This window comes from Corvus hawaiiensis, chromosome Z (assembly GCF_020740725.1).
Source record: "Corvus hawaiiensis isolate bCorHaw1 chromosome Z, bCorHaw1.pri.cur, whole genome shotgun sequence".
Lineage (NCBI taxonomy): Eukaryota > Metazoa > Chordata > Aves > Passeriformes > Corvidae > Corvus > Corvus hawaiiensis.
In genome coordinates, this window is record NC_063255.1 from 17,028,145 (window position 1) to 17,047,527 (window position 19,383).

At 47.4% G+C, this 19,383-nt stretch overlaps 1 protein-coding gene across 2 annotated transcripts in view; it reads right to left on the reverse strand.

Moving 5' to 3' along the window:
• Nucleotides 1-3,583: 3,583 nt before the first annotated feature.
• Nucleotides 3,584-19,383, reverse strand: part of UBE2R2 (ubiquitin conjugating enzyme E2 R2) — a 51,993-nt gene continuing 36,193 nt past the window's right edge. For both annotated transcript variants that reach the window (XM_048291771.1, XM_048291772.1), the window contains exons 2-5: nt 14,991-15,077; nt 11,502-11,599; nt 5,825-5,959; nt 3,584-4,565 (exon numbers count right to left, since the gene is read on the reverse strand). In XM_048291771.1, coding sequence (XP_048147728.1) covers nt 4,346-4,565; nt 5,825-5,959; nt 11,502-11,599; nt 14,991-15,077 — 540 coding nt within the window. In that variant the 3' untranslated portion in view covers nt 3,584-4,345. The remainder of the gene's footprint in view (nt 4,566-5,824; nt 5,960-11,501; nt 11,600-14,990; nt 15,078-19,383) is intronic.

Below are 19,383 nucleotides of genomic sequence, written 5' to 3' on the forward strand. Positions count from 1 at the left end.
CCTGTACAAGGCTGCAGTAGCAGCTGAGCCCTCACAGCAGCAGGCCCTTGTTTACCCCCTTCAAAACAGACCTCCCCAGAGCTGCCTTGACACTCTTGAGGTCTTGTTTATAGACAAGCTTGTTTATAGCTGCCCCGTGGGTGTAGCTCAGTTCTTGCATGTGTGTCACAGTCCAGAAGCAGCTGGAGCTGGGGAAAGGCAACAGGTGAGAGTTGGTGCCAGCCAGGAGCAGCCCCTGAGCCTCAGGTCCCACACCTTCCCAGCTACTCTAGGGTCCTGCCTGCAGGAGAGCATTGCCTTCAGCCACAGGCACGCTCCTCTCCTCTCCTCTCTGTGAGACTCAACAGAATGTTTCTCCCTTTCCCTACACTGTCACTTCGGCAGAACTTGGCCTATAGCAATTTCCTCTCTAAGCCCTGTTCCACTGATGGCAGAGCTGAGGTTGCCCAGCTGCACTTGGCCATCAAGGAAAGGAGGGGAAACCCTCCTTCACAGCCTCCAGGGCTTACCCAGTGCAGGGTGGGCTGGAGCCTTTGCCCTGCCTTCAGTCCCATGCTGCTGCTGGAGGAAGCAGCTACTGGCAGTTGTGGGCAGCCCAGTGCTGTGGGGTCAGGCAGGAGCTACAGGCAGGCCAGATCCCAGACAGCACCACCGCTCCTGGTCCCATTCCCCAGTATGGAGACTCCTTTGGGAAGGCAGCTCCAAAAGGCCATCACCCTTCCTCCAACTCAGCTGTGCAGCAGAAGCACTTGGGCCCCAGCCACATTTGACTCAGCAGTTGCTGTGCTGCCATCCATACCAAGTGCAGCCAGTGCAACTCCCTGACACTTGTCCTGCTAATTTTAGCTTGACTGCAGCAGCCGGGGCACTGCAAACACCCTGCTCACCTCCTGAGCCTGCAGGGAACAGCGTGGGACAGGCAGGGCTGGCACCCGGGAGGGCTAGCAGCCATGGCCTCAATTTTTCTGCCAAAGCGGCTCCCTGACCCAGCGGTCGAACTCCTCCTCCACCGTGTCCAACCCTTTCAGGAGCACCATGCTCCTGCCCTGCCAGGGCAGAGGCCAGCAGCAGTGGTGGAGTCCTGCATCCCTGCTCCAGTCACATGAATCCATGAACAACCTTCTCACTGGTCTCCCCCTTCCTGACTTGGGAAGACTAAATATAACTGCAAAGCTCTGGCCTTTTGCCAAAGTCCTTCTCTAAATCAGTTTGTTCTTCAGTCTCAGGTGCACACAGCAGCTTTATTTTGCGATAAAAGTATAGATTATTTATGTATAAATATGCCTAGTGATACCATGGCAGCAATGAACTCATCAACAGCTGTTATACAAAGCTTTGAGTAACCCATGCAACCAGCTCAAACATGAAAGTAACAGCACGGAGATATTTTCATTTCATATTTTTATTAGTAGACAGGTGTGCAGAAAAGACAAAATATAACTACTGAAGGAGAAGACAACACAAAAATGCATCAGTTAATTCTTTCTGGTAAATTATACTGAAGAAAAAAAGGAAAAGATCTGGGAGTTCAGCTAAGAAAACTACTAAGAAATCTAGTGTACCCTGCTGGTTTCAGAATGGTTGAAAACTGCATTTGAAGGGACATGTAGTTGCAAATGTAAACGCTAATATTGGCTGAAACAGAAGAAACAGGGTTAAGAAAAAACCAGAATACACAGAGCAGGTAAACATTTTTCTGCAATCTCTTAAATAGTTTCAAAAAAATCCCCTCATACTTCAGTTGTATTTCAAAAAAAGGAAACCAGCAAGTCAACAAGCAATGACACTGCACAGGACAGTGGGGAAGAGAAATTAGTCTGGTTAATGTCGGAGCTCTCAAAAGAGGTTGCTTTTTTGTCATTAAAAAAGGGTAACAGAAGAGTCATAATAATGCATCTTACAACACCAAGCTTGGAAATACAAGTCACTGGAGAGTATACAGTGAAGACGGTCAAAAGTACAAGGGAAATCCTGAAAGATGCAGTATCCTCATTTCCAACCAAGTCATCAGCAAAGCCAGTGTTGCCATACTCTGCTCCTTCACCCCCCCCAGCCGCCTGAAAGCCGGAGGTTGGTGCCCCTGCCCTGGTGTGGCCCCGAGTCCAGTTCTGCAGCCGGGAGCATCAGGGGCCCATTTGCCAACCCTGGCGGTGCCCTCTCAGGGCTGGTGTGAAGCCGGGGGTGTACCACACTGTCACTAGACACAGGGGAGCCCCGCTGCCGGCTCCAAAAAGCACTTGGGGCTGAGTCAGTCCTTGCTGGAAGAAGGCTGACACCTCAGGAGGGTGCAGCTGCCTTCCCAGATAACATGCAAGCAGGAAGGCAGTCGACCGAGGGAGCGTCGGGGACGAGGAATCGCCACTGGGCTGCCTTCACTGCCTGCGGCCAGAGGGATGCACCGCCGGCGCAGGGACTGTCCCTGCAAACCCCAGCCAAGCAACAATTTGGAAAGAGATCTGCCTCCCTCACTTCATGCTGAGCTCCGAAGGCCTTCCTCTCCTCTATCCTCTCCTCTCCTCTCCTCTCCTCTCCTCTCCTCTCCTCTCCTCTCCTCTCCTCTCCTCTCCTCTCCTCTCCTCTCCTCTCCTCTCCTCTCCTCTCCTCTCTCCTCTCCTCTCCTCTCCTCTCCTCTCGCTCCGGGCAGCGCACTCGGAGCATTTGCTCAGTCTCGCCCCCCGACGAAGCCACGGAGCGGATCCAGAACAAAGCCTGTTCCCACCGGAGCACCCTCGAGGGACCGCAGCTGGTGACGTACCATGGAAAACCCTGAGATACATGGAGGAGAGGCGCAGGCTCTGGTCAGGGTGATGCCTCCGTACCTGTGGGGACCGAGGGTCTCGCCCAAGCAGGGCCAGCACCTCCGATCTCCTCCCGGGGCTGCCAGGCCCGGCTGCCGATGCAAGGATCATGCGAAAGGGGACTCGGGGCACGGCACCACAGCCAAACACGAGCACGCTGCAGCGGGGGGACGGCGCCGAGGGCCTGAGCGTTCTGAGACAGGAACATGCGGGATCGCTCTGCCCACGACGGAGCGCCCTAAGCTCTGCCAGGGGCTCCCAAAAACATGCGGGAAGCTGAGCTCGGGGCACCAGCTGAAGCACGTTGCTGAAGAGCCTGTGAAAACCTGCTGCTGGCCTGCTCTGCTGTGGGGCTGCACACGCCCCTGTGCCCCAGGGAGCCGGGCAGGGGGAGCCCGGACACCCCCGCGGGCACCAAGGCGAGCTCCGAACTCCGCCGGCCCCGCAGAGCCCGCACCTGCCCACAGGTGACCTACACAAGCGACAGAAGGCGGCTCCAGCTGCTCAGGGCTGCGGCTGCAGGAAGCAAGGGCTGCCGGCCAGCACGGGGCAGGAGGCTGCTGGTCTGTCCCACTGCCAAAAATACGGCCAGCATGAAGGGTGGCCCGCTGGGCAGCAGGATGCACAGCTGTTCTCCTTCCTCTGGAGCGGGGGGCAGCTGGCAGCAGATCTCAGCACAACAGCTAAACTGAACTCTTTCAACCCTATTCTAGTCTGGAAGGAGGGGGAAGAAAGAAAAAAAAAGCAAAAAAAAAAAAGCAAAAAAAAAAAAAGCAACCCAGGGCTCAGTTGTACAGACCTGAAGTGTTAAGTGTTTATTTTAGGGTTCATATCACAAGCCTTTTCCAGAGACAAAGCTGATTGTGCCCTCTGGGGCTCCAGGGACCAGCTATTTCCTAACTTAGCAGGCTGAAAAGGAATACTGTACCTTTCAGTGACAACCCATCAAGCTGAACACACAGTAGCTTTACACTCTCCGCCCCACACCTTATAAAGGAAAAGCCACCACCACAAGGCTAAACGAATGTACACACGCTATTACTGTAAATGGAGCAGCTAAACCTTGGCAATTTGCTTCGTGGGGATTTTTTTTTCTTCCCAGTAAATGCAGCACTTGAGCTCCCAAAAACCCGGCTTCCAATGGGTTTGTTCCAGCTTTAAATACATTAAACATCTCAATGCAAGACTGTATTTAATTCAAGAATCTAAACAGAAGCAAACCTGTTTTACTGTGAGCATTTTGTAGAGAAGTGAAAAGGGGAGTTCTTTTTTAAAAAGAAATCGTAATACAGTGATGAAAGGGTTAAGAATGCAAGAATTCAGACATTCTGTGGAGGGTCTCTAAGAGGTCCATAAAAAAGGAGCGAACAGATCCATACAACAGGAGACAGCAGGAGACAAAGTTTTGTGTTGGGTTTTTTTTTTTTTTCTTTTTTTTTTTTTTTTTTGACACCCCCCCCCACTTTTTTGCTGGACTGCTGCTAGGTTACCGCTGCTCCCTTCTGGCCTGAGTCGGCAGGGCAGTACAGGGGCATAGAGGGAGCAGGTCACGACTCCTCGTTGCCAGAATCATCATCATCGTAACAGTCGGCATCCTCCTCCTCCTCATCTTCATCGTCAATGTCATCATCATACAAGTCGTCATAAAGCAAATCTGAACTGTTGTCATTGGAAGGCACTTTAGTTTTGATGCAGTACTCTGCCAGTGTAGTGGGGACCTTCACACCATCCTTCTCTGCCTCAGCTTTGGTAGCCAAAACCTGTTTCCTGTGGGGAGAAGGACACAGCAGGAACATAAGCAGGGCGGTGTGCCTGCGGCTCAACTCCCCACCCTCCCTCCAGGCCCTGCCCAGCCTTCCTGGCAGCTCAGGGTTGGGGGAGCTGAGGTTTGCAGGAAGCACCACAAGCAGCACTGGAAACAATTTGGTTCCTGCAGTCCCGGGCCTGGGAGCATGCCAAGGGTGTTTGCAGCACACACACACACTCAGCAACACATGAAATCAGTTATTCCACAGGGCTCCGCATTAGAGACTTGCCAGCGGCCAAAGCAAATTCCGTTCGCTACCATGATGGTCATGGATTTCCTAGAATGATTTATTGACTCTGCCGCTGACAGCTCTTCCACAGTGTGCTCAAAACTGCAATTCCCACAAGCCTTTCACAGCTCTCAGCTCCCATTGGAGGGTCAGAGCATCTGGGGCACATGGCAGCACCCCAGGACACAGGCCTGGCTGCTGCCTCCCAGCAGGGAGGAGCAGATGGCAGCCTGTCCCCTCACCCACCCACTGCTTGTCAGTCTGCCATTCCCTGTGTGGAATACACCCAGCTCTGCTGGAGCCGAGGGAGCTGCAGAATTCTCTGCACAGACAGAGCCCCGCTGGCCCCACGCAGGACCTCATCCTGCCTGCCCAGAGACAATGCCAATGCAGCCTTGTGCCAGCAGTCCTGCTCCAGGCTAGGCTGTCCCTCCACAGCAGCCCTGGCCCACGTTCACATCATCCCCCTGCAGCTCCTGATGAACCATGGACTTCTGCAAGGGCAGCAATGAGCAGTGCCTCCAGCTAATCCAACCCCACACTGCAAGCCCTTGACAAATCCTGTTGATGCTCCTTTGAATTGGAGGGACAAGATTATGATTCATGCATGCTTTAAGCACAGAAATTAGTAGGATGCAGTCAGTTTGCATCACATCCCAAGCAATGCATGGCTCAAAGACAAGCAGGGACTTCGACTGGAATTTACTAGTAGCCAATAGGTTTTGCAGAGCATCACGACATATTAGTCTGAAAGAAGAACCATTTAAAGATGTATCAGTCCAGTCCTCCTGCCCCAGAAGTTTGCACTGCTTCTGTGTACTGAAAAGTCTGGAGGGACCAGAAGCATGGACTTCGAATAAGACACTGAAATTAATTTCTGAATTAAATTCTACTGCATGAAGCTGGTTTCAGCAAATTCTAGAAGCAGCCTGTTAGACAGGATTCAAAGCAGGAGCCCAGCAGCCCAGCATCACACACTGCAAAGCTTACCTTATGATTTCAGCATACTCCTTGTCTTTTCCTTTACTGTCCCTCCATTTCCTGAACATGACTGACGCATCCACATTGGCTGGGGAGAATGTGTTGGGCTCATTAAGCAAAGAGATTACACTCAGTAAGATAGTCCTGGAAGAGGTAACCACAACAGCAGAGTCAGAGCTAATGCATTCATGGATTCTGGATGCTCACAACTTCTTTAGGTATTACATCATAAACTTGTTTAAAGTTAAGTCTTAAGCTGAGGACAGTGTTTTAAGTGAGAGCAGATATTTATGAACCTCAGACCCTGGTCATTGGTGTAGGGAAGGTGATACAACACAAATCTCATGTAACTACAGACCATCGTGTCTGTGCATGTGCTTGAGGCAGGGCAGCAGGCAAAGCTACAATCAGACCAGAATTCAGCTCATCTGCACCATCCACAGATGGTGTGGGGCTGGAAACCTGCTCTGTAAGCTGATCCTGGTAGCTTGCAGCCTCCAGAAGAAAGCCAGGCTGTTTGCCTGCCACCACTATGACCCAAGGCCATCAGAAAATGCTGCACTGCTTTTCCCCTGCCCTGCTGGGTGGGGGGAGGCTGACGTTGGGGCACATGTCTCCTCTCCTCAGCTCGTGCCCCATTCAGGCTGCAGCAGCAGCTCTCGAGCACAGCAAGGGGAGGACAGTGGAGATGCTTTTCAACGCCCAAGCAAAGCGCCAGGGCCCAATGGGATTCAGCTGCTGGTACTAAGCAGAGCCAACATGAGCCAGTCACGTAACCCTGGCAGGCAGCAGGCAGACAGCCTTCTGGGATTTCTAGCCAGGTGCTGTGCTCTGCTGGCATTTACCAGCTGCAAACACCATCCTCTTGCACAGAGCTTTCTCCTGCAGTTCCTAGAACCTTTGCACTTGAGAGATGCAGCCTTTGCTGCTCAGGCAGTGCCCCAACCAGCACAAACACCCACACCCAGCCACGGGCTGTGGCTGCCCCCACAGCAGAGTCACCTGTCTCAGTGGTCCTGCCAGCAACAGCTTCCCTTTCAAGTGGAAGGGACAAACAAGAGACAGGGAATAGTTCTTGAAACACAGAATTACCTAACAGCCACTTCACAGACCTTGATTAAAGGAGACTGAGAGCCGCAGTTGCGTTTGCACTGATTTAGCGGCATGTTCAGAGCACATCTACCAGATCATGTTTCTGGGTACAATTCCAGGAAATGCCTGGTCATTTGGATACTGAGTATCTTGAAAGGTTTTGAAAATAAACACTTGTGTCTGGACAGACTGTTCAGTACAGCTATCAAGAGAGTCTTATACAATTTATTTTCTAAATTATATAATTCTGTATGAAAAGAGAACAGCAGCTCTGGAAAAAACTGCCTCATTGGACTGGAATGATGAGCATAAGAGATCATTTTCTACTTCATCTCAAGAACTCATTTAAGAGCCTTTGATTCTCTGCAAATGGGGCTGCAAAGCCAGCATGTCAGCTCCAGCATCATGCAGCAGCTTTCAAGTAGAGCAAACAAAGTCTAGGGAAGGCCAGGGACAGGAATTCATGTCTGGATTTAGCATCTGCTCTACCACACTTCCATCAACAGTGAGGAGAAGCCAATTGTCACAGTGGTGTCCAGACACCAAAGTCACTGCAAAGCTACTTAAATACACCACGGCAACTGTAGTAGAGGTGAAGCTCTCAGAGCTCTTCATTCATGTCCAGCACATCAGATCAGCTCCATCACTGCTGATATCCTTAAGAGCTGGACAGAGTCCTCCAAGTCAAACCCGGTTGCTGTGGACAAGGTACAGTAACAGAAAGGCACCCCAACATGGGGGATCTGACAGGACTAAAACCACTAAAAAAGTTCAGCCATGTGGGACTGAAAACCTCAGCACCAGACACAAACTGCATGGGCTGGATATAGGCTGAGTCTCTGGGATATTGTCAGGGATCTGTCTGCCCCTCAGACAAGGTTGCTCTAGCATGGAAGGGAAGTCAGCAGAGGATCAAGGAAACAGACTTGTTAAGGACCTTTTTTTCTTATATATCAGCTGAAGAAGGCTCAGACACAGACCAATTTTGTCCCAAAGAGACATGATATAGATTGGCTGGTACCCCCAACCAGCACATCCTTGTTGAAAAAGGATTTTTAAAAAATTCCAGCTGCTATCCATATTGTAGCCTCACACAGCCACCTCTAGAGGTAGGTATAGATTGGTCCAAGTGCATTTTTGCCCTCTGGTATAAAGTAAAAAGTTTTAGCCTAGGCTGTACTGACAGTCATGTTATTGCACCAAGCTGTTTGTGGAATCTGCCTAAATCTTAGGCAGCAAAAAAAGCCAAGAAAAATGGGAATCCTCAGGAAACAAAGCAATAGTGAGACAGTACATCACCTATCTGTGTACAGGTGTACCAGTATCTTGAACGCTGTTCTGAGTCCTGGCCTGTGCAGTTCAAGGACAGGGGAGACTGGGGAGTTGTGGAGAAGGACAACTAAAATGATCAGAGAGCCTCAGTCCTGAGCCTTGCCACCACACACTCAGTTCCATGGGACACAGGAAGCAGTATTTTCTGCCGAACAGCTCAGAGCTGCATTCCTTCACATTTTGCTGTGTGTTTGCTGTATTTACTTATGCCTGCCTCACCTAGCTCCCGGTGATGGGAAACTCCTTACTGATTGTGTTTAAAAAAATAAATGAGCCTGCCTGACACCCTTAGAGGTAGAAGCACAGGTGATCTCTCACGGTTGAAGAATGAAATTCTCCTCTTCAGACAGTTCAACCCTGCTGATCTGAGGGCAAACAGTCAACACTTGGCAGGATTTACAGAATTCAGCAGCTGAGGAGCAGCCCTCCCACACCTTCGGCCCCTCTGCCTCCTGTCTGACACTCTGGAGTTTTCCCAAGCCAGATGGGACCCCAGCAGGATGTGCTGCTGTTGGCACTCAGCCCAATGGGTGATAATGGTAGCAGGCTAGCAGTGGAAGACGAGTTTTATTTTCATCTGCTGATAACACTCATTTGCTGAGGAGTGTTTTGTCAAGTCACTCTTAAGCCCAAGACGTTTCAAGAGCATAAGCACCAAAAACTGCAGCTGTGGTGAGGGAGAGCAGAAATTAGAGAACAAGCTCTGTGTCAGTCTCTAGGGTTGAATATAATGAAGTACTCAACATGTATGTGTGATATATGTAATTAATGCCTAAAATTGTTTCCTAACTGTGAGTTAAGGCTTGTCACCTAGTTTATTCTTAATTTGACAGGGTCTTGTAATGAGAATGAAATTCAGCTGCTGTTTCAAAAACATGGACAGGTTAGGCCTTGAATGCCTCTGGTACTTAGCAATCCTTTGTATTTTTGGCAGGAAGAAAACCACCCAGCTGCTCACGACACCACTCAGCAGGAGAGGAGACAGACAAACAGTGGAAGGTGAACAAAAGGCAGGACTCTGCAAAGTTGCTTCTACTGGTCAGAATACTCAAAAACATCCTGTATTGGGTTTGCAGGGCCAAGCTTTGGTAGCAGGGGGGCTACAAGGGTGGCTTCTGTGAGAAGCTGCCAGAAGCTTCCTCCATGTCCAGCAGTGCCAATCCCTGGCAGCTCCAAGGTGCCACTGGTCAAGGCTGGGCCAATTGGAAAGGGTGGTAATGATAATATATTTAATAAGAAAGAAGTTATAATTGTGTCCAGAGAAGAGTGGAGTGAGAGTATGTGAGAGGGACAACCTTGCAGACACTCACGTCAGTGTAGAAGGAAGGGCAGGAGCTACAGCCTGTGGTCAAGATGATGGTGAGGCAGCTGTGCCCCTGCAGCACAGGGAGGGCACGGGAGAACAGAGATCCACTTGCAGCCCCTGGAGGAACCCAGGCTGGAGCAGGGAGATGCCTGAGAAGAGGCTGTGCTCCTGTGGGAGACCCATGGAGAGAGAGTAGCTCCTGCTGGAGCAGCCTGTCCTTGAAGGATTGCATCCTGTGGAAGCGTGACCCATGCTGCAGTAGTCTGGGGAGGACTACTGCCCATGGGGCGGACTCACTTTGGAGAAGATCAGGGAGAACTGGCCTGCCGTGGGAGGGACCCCATGGCACAGCAGGGGAAAGCTCCTCGTCCTTAGCAGCAGGAGAAACAATGTGTGATGAACTGACTGTCCAGTCCCCTAACCCCGTAGGAGGTAGAGCTTGGAAGGAGGGAGGGGCAGGGGGAAGGTGTTTTTAAGGTCTTATTTTACTTCTCATTATCCTGCTCTGATTTTGTTAGTAATATTTAATTAATATCTCTAATTCTAGCCTATTTTGTCTGTGATGGTGTTTGGTGAGTGATCTCTCCTGGTCCTCATCTGCTGCTGAAGAATATCAGAACAATGAACAGGTAGGTAGGGCTGGGAAGACTGGAATAGCTCAGGTGGAGTTAGGCTGGGAGCAAAAAGGTGAGCTATTTCTAGCCCCAGGCAACTTCAGGACACCTAGGAAGGGATGCAACACACAGATGGGCTCGTGATTGAGGGGTGGACCTGACCAGAGAGGCCATCACACAGGTTATCCACCAATGTGAAACTCTCTGCTGCCATGAGTGAAATATCCCTGGAATAGAGGGTGATGGCTGGGTGGCAAACTGATTGCATTCAGCCATTGCCACAAACATGCCAAGGCAAGAGCTACATGCTCACCATAGTAGAGGCAACAACAGGCTGGCTGGAAACGTATCCAGTAAACCATGCCACTGCTCAGAACGCGATCTCAGGTCTTGAGAGATGCATTTTGTGGCGACATGGTACCCCAGAGAGAACTGAGTCAGGCAATGAGACTCATTTTCAAAATAACCTCATAAGCTCTTGGGCAAAGAAACACTGAGTGAATATATCACATCCCTTATCACCCACAAACCTCTGGAAAGAGAGATGCTGAAGACTCTTAAGAGTGTTAGGTAATGGGGCACAAAAGCACAGAAGCCCCTTGGCTGGTCAACACTAGGGGATCTGCTAATCACCATGGTCCTGCCCAAACTAAGCCCTGTGGACACAACCAGGCCAGCTGGCCCAAATTAACCAAAGGGATAATTCATACCATATGACATCAGTTCAGATACAAAAGCTAAGGGAGAGAGGAGGAATGGGGGACATTTGTTACACTACAGTGTTCGCTTTCTGGAGTGGCCTCTACGCGTGCTGAAGCCCTGCTTCCTGGGAAGTGGCTGAACATCGCTCACCAGTGATAAGGAGAGATTAATTTTTTTCCCCTTTGCTTATGCACACACAAGCTTTTGCTTTAGTAAACTGCTTTATCTCAACCTACAAGTTGTTTTCCATGTTATTTTCCTCTCCTCTGTCCCGCTGGTAAGTGGAGTAATAGAGCAGCTTGGTGGGCACTTGGCACCCATTACACATACTCTTCCACTAGTGCTATCTTGAAGAGGATACCAGTGACTGGGAAATGCTTGAACATTTGAGATAATTTGCCTTAGGAGTATGAAACTCTGTGAAGAGGACAGAAAGCTTGGCACTGTCAGCCCAGTACGAGGGTTCGGCACAGCACCCCAGTATGTTCAGACAGACTTGGAAGTCTGGTTCCCACTTGATTCAAGCCTGAAACCCCATAAAATCTTAAATTCCCTCCCAAACCTCTCCCAACATAGGCCTTAGGTCTTGCAGAGATGATAGGCCTTTGAGATTACCACTGAACAACATGTTCACGGTTACCTGACATTTTGAGTAGGGTTCCACCTCTCTGATGGCAGCTCTCCACTTTGTGGGTCATCTACAGGTGGGTGAAGAATTGAAATACATACATCTCCATTCTGCAAGACAGAAAAAAGCACTGAGAATAGCTTGGCTGGAGGGTGAGGTCTGATGACTCAAATCTACCACTCTGGCTGTCTTCTGAGCAGTTTAACCTCGTTGATATGAACATCCCAGTGCCAGTAAAAACCAACAAGGACCAGAAATGGTTCTGAATTCTTCCTGGATCTGCTTTATACACAAGGGTTAGCCTGCAAACTGACAAAAAAACCCACTCTAAAGTCAAGAGGTTTAAAGAATGTGGCAAAACAAGCAAAAATAATAATAATGTAACATAAAACTAAATTGGTCTCCAGACAGCAAGTACTAGTCTCACAGTGACATAAGCTTTAATCACAGGAGACCCAAAGTAGGGTTTTTTGTGTTCCCAGTGGTAGATTGAGTTAGCTACAGGAATTTTTGAATTGAAAGGTTTAATCACCATCTACTAGCTCAGGTATGAAAACATTACTTCTCCCAAGACACAAGGATGTTGAACAGATGGTGTGGGGCAGGTTTACACAGCTCCCCTAGGACACAGGTGTTCAAAATACCAGATGAAAAAGCAGGAGATGCTCTCTGAAGGTTTCACTGCAAATCCCTTCCAGCATGCAAGAGGAAGAATATTCTGGCAGCATATGGAAGCCATACAGCCACATAATCCTCAATATGTGTTCTACTCACCAGTGTTATGGCCTGAATACAGATTTAAAGCTCCATAACATCTATTTAAGAAAGCTGTCAACCCAATTCTCCATCAGCAACAGCACTCTGACACAACTGCTTTGTAGGAGTGCTGGAGCAGTATCCACCACAGCTGATATCCTCCACCGAGGCAGACTCCAAGGACTCATGCGGTCCCAGTGCCTTACTGCAGGATGGGATGTAGGCCTGAGGCCAGCCAGCAGATGTTGGGCTTTTCTCTCCCTTGCAGCCAGCTGTGGGGTGAATCACAAGTTCCAAGACACAGCCCCACACCTTCAGCAGGCACAGCCCCAGCTGAGGGGCAGCACTCATGCTGTCCCTTGTTGCCCTGGCCCAAGGCATAGGCTGATAACAGGATCAGCTCTGTTCAGGACTCCAGGCTGGCAGCTCCCCACACACCTGATCTCACGTCCTTCCAACACTGCTGGAGCGCAGAGCAGGGCTGCTCACAGCAACAGCATCTCTGCCTTTGAGCCCAAGCCAGTGATCACAGCTACAGAGAGCAGCAGCTCACCTGGAGGGTTGTGATCCATATCCAGATTTCAGTGGTGCATTAACCCCACCAGGTATGCTAATCTAGCAGGCCCATGTCACTTTGAAGCAGGTTTTAGTCAAGAACACAGCAATGCAGCACCTGGAGCTGCTGAATTCCAAAGGACATACTTATGCTGCTGGAACAGTTTGCTACAAGAAGGCAGTTTCCCTTTTAGGACCCCAACAGGCTTGTGAAATCTTGGAATTTTTTTAGTATCATTCCAAGGTGAAGTTAACTTTACTAATGTTAGATTATGCTCACTCTGCTCTGCTTTTACTAATAATTTCTATTAGTTTTTCCTTTAACCTTTTCCTGGGAGAATGCAATGCTGGTGGCCTGGAGGAGGTAGCACAGCACTTGGGAGAAGTTCCTGAAGCAATCAGGTCAGCAGCATGTGGACAAGCAGATACTCAGCAATATGAAGATACAGGGAAGCAAGGATGTGAGAAGTTTTCATCTTGTTGCAATCAGTGTTTACATGTTTGGAAATTGCACTGCATTAAGAGTCTGGAAATGCAAAGGTATAACAGGGCCTGATGAGATCAGCACCAGGTTCTAGGGATCAGGATAGTCAGAGGCCAAGCCTTTCCCTGCATGCATTTTTGAAAGACATGAACAAGGAGAATGGGGTATTCATCTGCCATTGAGAAACAGCCTACACTTCTATCAGGACTGAGACCTGTTATATCATAAAAATAAAGAGCAAGGGAACGCAGTTTTACCAGAATTCAATTAGATGACCCAAGTAAACTGGAGATGGGAAAAACACGCATTACTCAAGCCTCATTGCTCAGAATGGGAATGTCAGCCCCAGCCTCTCCATCTGGTCCTACCAGCAGATTCTGTAAACTGCTACTTTCTTTCACCTTCCTTGCACTAAGAGGGTTTTTTCTCCCCCCTCCTCCTGAAAAACCCTCAAACATCAAACACTTTGCTGAGATAACTCCAAATGAAACTGAGACTATCCCAGTGCCTCATCTCCATTGCTTAAATGTTGTTTCCAAAACAGCCTGCAAGCTGCTTCAGATTCCCTCAGCTACAAAAAATACTGCTACAAACACAAAGCACAAAGCTGAGAGGTCGAGTATTTGAAGAGTAAACCCAAAATACACCCATCAAGTTTTGAGTTAGTTTCTCCTCCTACCTTCAGTTGTTTCTAGCCAATTTTTCACCTTTCCTACCAGGACTGGGAGAGGGCCTTTCCAAGGCTTGTTTTTGTACATTTCATTTTGGTAACCATTTCCCACTCACCTCCTGCATGAGGATTTCCAGATTCAGAACCAACATCCACAGTATGGGTCTGCATGAGATACATAATCTGAGGATTTCAAAGTTGTCTTTATTTATAGATCAAAATTCCATGTAACTGAAACAGAGCCTTAAAGAGAAACACCGTCCTTGGCTACGTGCAAGATCCTGTGCCAAGTACAAGGCCCACATCAGAAAACTGTCAGATTACTGATTTGAGGATGTCCTCAGACTTAGGGCAATCCCCTGATTAGTCAGTAATTAAAGCTGATTACTATTCTGTTCTGCACTGAAGTTTGGCAAGGTTTCTAGCCATTTATTACTGAGCCTTCAGTGCTGCTCTCACCATGATTATTTGAAGCACACCCATTCCAAACTGGGCATTCAGCAGCAAGAACTTATCAGAAAGGGCTTTCCAAGCCCAAGCCATCAACAGAAGCCTTCATTTGTTCACAGCACAGAAGAGAATGACATTCCTGTTTTCAAGTGGGTTCAAAGGAAGCCTGCAGAACCTCACAAAAGAAAACCTGTGATAAGGTGAGAGACCTGCACCAACAGGAACATTTTGAAATCCTTTAGCTCCCAAAACTATAGAGCCAGTGCTTCTTAGCAGGTTGACATTCTTCTAGGATATCCAGAAGTTCAGCTAAGATTTGGCTGACCTCCATTAAAAGTCAAGTTTTGAACCAAAACAGGCCTTCAGCCTTCAAATACAGCTCTATGGAACTGGGTGATATTGAACCAATTGCCTCTATACAGAATCATTCCTCTTCTGGACCTGCTGTGTAGTTCTATTGTGATCCAATTACCGAGAGTCCACAGCCTTGACTACCCTCTGAAAGTAATCTATACACATACTGAGTTTAAGGAAGCAGAAAACTGTCTCAAACACCCCAGAAAAAGTTATTTAAAAAACACCTTACCTCATAAATGTTGGGATGCCACATTTTGGTCAGGAATCTGAAGGTAGGTGGTGAATATGGATAGTCAATAGGAAATTTAATGTGAGCCTGAAAAAAAGCAAAATATTTTAGTTATGAAACAGAACAGAAAAGACCAACAAGCAACAACTACAGTGAAAAGATTGGGAAAAAAATTCATTAAGGCTACTGAATTGCTCATTATTTAAACCAGTGCCCAAGTGGCCCCACAGCACAACTCTATGCAGTTTCTTATGAGCAAAACACTAACTGAACAAGAAAAATCAAAACACCTGGGCTGGTAATGCTCAGAAAACAAGCCAAAATGCATTTACCATATCCTAATTCAAAAAGCACTATTCAACAGCTGTTGTTGAACAGGGTAAAATATACTGGGAAAGTTTTAACTTGATAGTACTGCTGTCTTTTTGAGTTCAAAAGCAGACTAAAAAATGTTTACTAACCTGAATAAACCTGGTTTATATTTGCCTGTACAAATATTTTAAATTACTCTTCCCATGAAGAAAAAAAAATTGTTATGTAACTTGTGCTAGTTACTTTGCCTTTGTTTGAAAGTTAAGTTGGTCCATCCACCTGTGTTTCTAATACTACATATTTTGCCACCACAGGCATTTTTGTAGTCTCAATTTCATCTGCATCTGTTTAATAAATCAGTGCACCTTGAGAAATATTGATGGGCAATGACAGCAAACATCTTGCAGTGGTCAACAACCATCTGTGGAGCACAACTCTGAGTCGAGTTGGTTGTGGGAAAGCTGCAGAGATCCTAGCACCGGATATTTACTTCTCTGTGCTGTCCTGGCATTCACAGCAGCCTGAATATGGACTGATCAAGTGCCCAAAATACTTCTGTCTGGAAGGCGGACTTGCATGCTGCTTGCTGCACTGTTGAGCACAAACCCTTTCCTTGGAACTGCTCAACCCACCAAAAAGTCCCACTGCCAGCCCAGTGTGGGATCTCCAGAGAAGCATCTTCTGGTCCCTCAACCACAGCCATACTCATGTGCAACTGCGAATGCAAGAAGAGATGCCAAAAGCAAGATTCACATGGTAAGAACAGAATTCCAGGCCACTCTCTTCCACTTAAATACCTAACCATGCCACTAGTTCAACAAGACAAACTATGGGAAGTTTTATTCCATAGTACAAAGAAGCAGACAACCAGATGGATTACAGAGCTGTTAGGTACCCAGTTTCACTTACCAGCATACACCTTTGCTCCCCAAATTTTACAGGATCAGAGTGCCAGGTAGTCAAGAAAAGGTTTTCTGTTCACCTTTATGGAAGAAATTAATCAGCTCACATGGCCTTATGGTCTGTACATGCCTACTCATGACTGTATGTGGGTATGTTCCAGCAGCACTGAGTCCTCACTCCGCAGTCATTTGTCACAGCACGCTCACAGCCAAGAAATTTATGATCCACTTAAACAATCCCAGTGTTTAACATCAGTTACACAAAGTGCATTGTTCCAAGAGCAGTGAGTGTATGACTCTTGTCACCACACCCCTGCAGAAGAGAATCCTCATCACCACACACTGCTGCAGCAAGGACATGCCTGCCCTACAACGTGCCACCCTGCACTGGGAGCAGAGCAGAGATCTACCCAGGGCAGGGCACGTTCACTCCAACTCAAGTGCTTGCAGACTCCTCCAGACACTGGGGTTTTCCAAGAAAGCCCATTCCTGTGCTTACATGCAGTTTTGTGAGATCTAAGACATAAAACAGCACAAGGACTGAGATTAAAAACGCAAGAGACAACAAAGCTCAGGGTTGAGCTACCTACAAGATTTCTAAGCAAAATCCATCTTCTCCACAGCCATAGCTTCCAGGTGACCAAAACAAAAAGCACTGTGTCAGTAGACTACCACCATTACCATGCTTATAATCCATACAGATGCTTAAAGAATGCAGGTTTCATTCTTCTCAGTAAAACCTCTCTGCTTTCAAACTGTCTAACCTTGATGGGTTTGTCTCATTAAGACCAATCCAGAAGCTGAGCCTGAGGCACCAGTATGTCCTTGTATATGATGAAGATTCATGCAGAAGCTGTAGATCCTGAATGACTGTTCTGAACTTCTAAATCCTTCTTTACAAACACAACTCTTTATTGGAAAAGGACTACCTGCCTACAATAACTAAAACTATGGAATGAGGTGTTGTGTCACATGAAGGATTCTCTTGAGCTCTAGAAACAGAAAATGCAACTGGAGAAATAAGAGACATCTTTCCTTCCCACATGCAAGCAGCTAAGAATCTAGCTTCCCTGTAATCCATCACATATTTAGAGAAAGCAGTCACATTCCATGTTGATCAGCTATTTCTAACTAGTCTGTAGCTGTTCAGCACATTGAGATGCTGTAGTGGAGCATAAAGCAAGTGAGGCTTCTCTACAAACCTGACTTCAGAGTCAAAAGCCCCCAAAACAGAAAACCTCACATTACAGGCAGGGATTTTTCCCAAACAAAAAGAGCTGTCAGGTCTCCACGGTGAGATCATCCGGAATTTGAAAGTGAAACCAAACACTTTTCCAGGCCTTTACAAACAGGTCTGAGAGAATTACCTCATCTCTTCTGCAAGAGAAACCATGGAAAGTTATGTAAGCCCACTCTGCTCTCATTGAATGCTATTTGCGTTTCTGTGTGGGTTAAGCAAGCCAAGAATTTCCAAGACAAGCTGCAAGACTGCTTGCAAAGATGCAGCAACAGCCACAATTACAGGTCATTTTTTTTCCCCACTGAAAGCCTGATTCTAAATGTGTTAAAAGAAAAAAAAGACCAAGTTAAGCAATAAACTTAATTTTAAATAGAGTTCACAGAATGGCTTTTCCCTACAGTTTCACTGATACAAGGCAAAAAAATCTGTTAAACTCAGCCAGGCTGCTAGGAACTAGAGAGTGGCAGTTTTCAGGAAGGTTGTTGTTAGCTCAGTTACAGCCACGCAAACTAATTTAGGAGGACTAAAGATGCAGCTCGGTTCCCCCCTGCAAGTTCCAAACAGTTACTGCATCCAGCATGTGCCTGACTCCTCAGACTGAGCTTAAACAGAATAGAAATAATCCTATTTTGGTGATGATTTTAGCCAACTGCATGCCATGGCTCCTTGACATCACCGAACATACTTGATAGCTAGGAGGGTGAAGACCAGTCATCAATCAACCCATTCCTCCCTTCCCTAGTCTGTTAGTATTCATGCTTATAGTCCCTAGAAAAATAATAAACTCTTCTAAATAGTCCAGCCTGGCAGAAGATACAGCCTGTTATAAGCTTTTCCAGCTACTGCTATAAGAACTTCAACTTCCAAATTACACCACAGCACATATTTTAAGAATATTGCTACCAGCATAGTCACTTTATTTCCTATTTTACTGCTCCCCTGCATCTTCAACAGTGACTGCACTTCAGGTTCATTAATTTTCTTTAAGTTGGATAAGACAAAGCCACAGGTTCTGCTATGTATGCCAGAAAAACACACAGTCTCATTAGATCTTATGTTATGTGACTGAAAACATAAACCTAATATTTCTGCCAACCACAGAATTATTCACTGATTCAGTCACTACGAATAACTATTACAACAGCTCTGTTTCTTGAGATCTTGCCACACACTTGACTCAACACTTATACTTGGGTCACAGCTACTCCATGCAGCACTTCAGGCTCAGGGCAGAGAGGCTGGAAAGCTGCCTGGCGGGAAAGGACCTAGGGGAGCTGGTTGACAGTGGCTGAACATGAGCCAGCGTGTGCCCAGGTGGCCAAGAGCATCATGGCCTGGATCAGCAATAGCATGGACAGTGGGACCAACACAGGCAGGACTCTGTCCTAGCCTCAATCCTTGTTCCAGCCTAGCTGTAAATGACACTTCAGGAGTCTGACACTGATTTTTTACACCCATCTCAAGTTGACAAAACTGAGATCCCTAATTTTCAGGCAGCAAGGAAAGGAATGTTGAATCTATCCCTCCTGCCCAGTGCAGACAGGCCATGGGGGAAGCACACACATTTCCTGGAAAGCCACCGGGATCACAACTGATCTGATTTGAGGATAATGGGGAACACCAGCAGTTTTTATAGTGGCCAGCACAAATTGCAGCTGCTTGGTGTTACTGGAAGTGCCATTTAGAGATTATTTTTATTTCAAAACATCACAAGCTTAATGCCAGCCCTTCAAAAACTGCATTAGTGAGGCCAAAGACCTTTAGCAAATTGTATTTAAGATCAGATACAAAGGAAGTGCATTGACTTTTTAAACTATTTTGCTGTTATTTGTAATTATCTGCTACAGCCAGCCCACAGATAAGCTCCTAACAACTCTGTGCAGGTACCCCCAAGGTCTCTTACAGATCACCCACCTGCCCTAGCAGACTTGCAGACAGC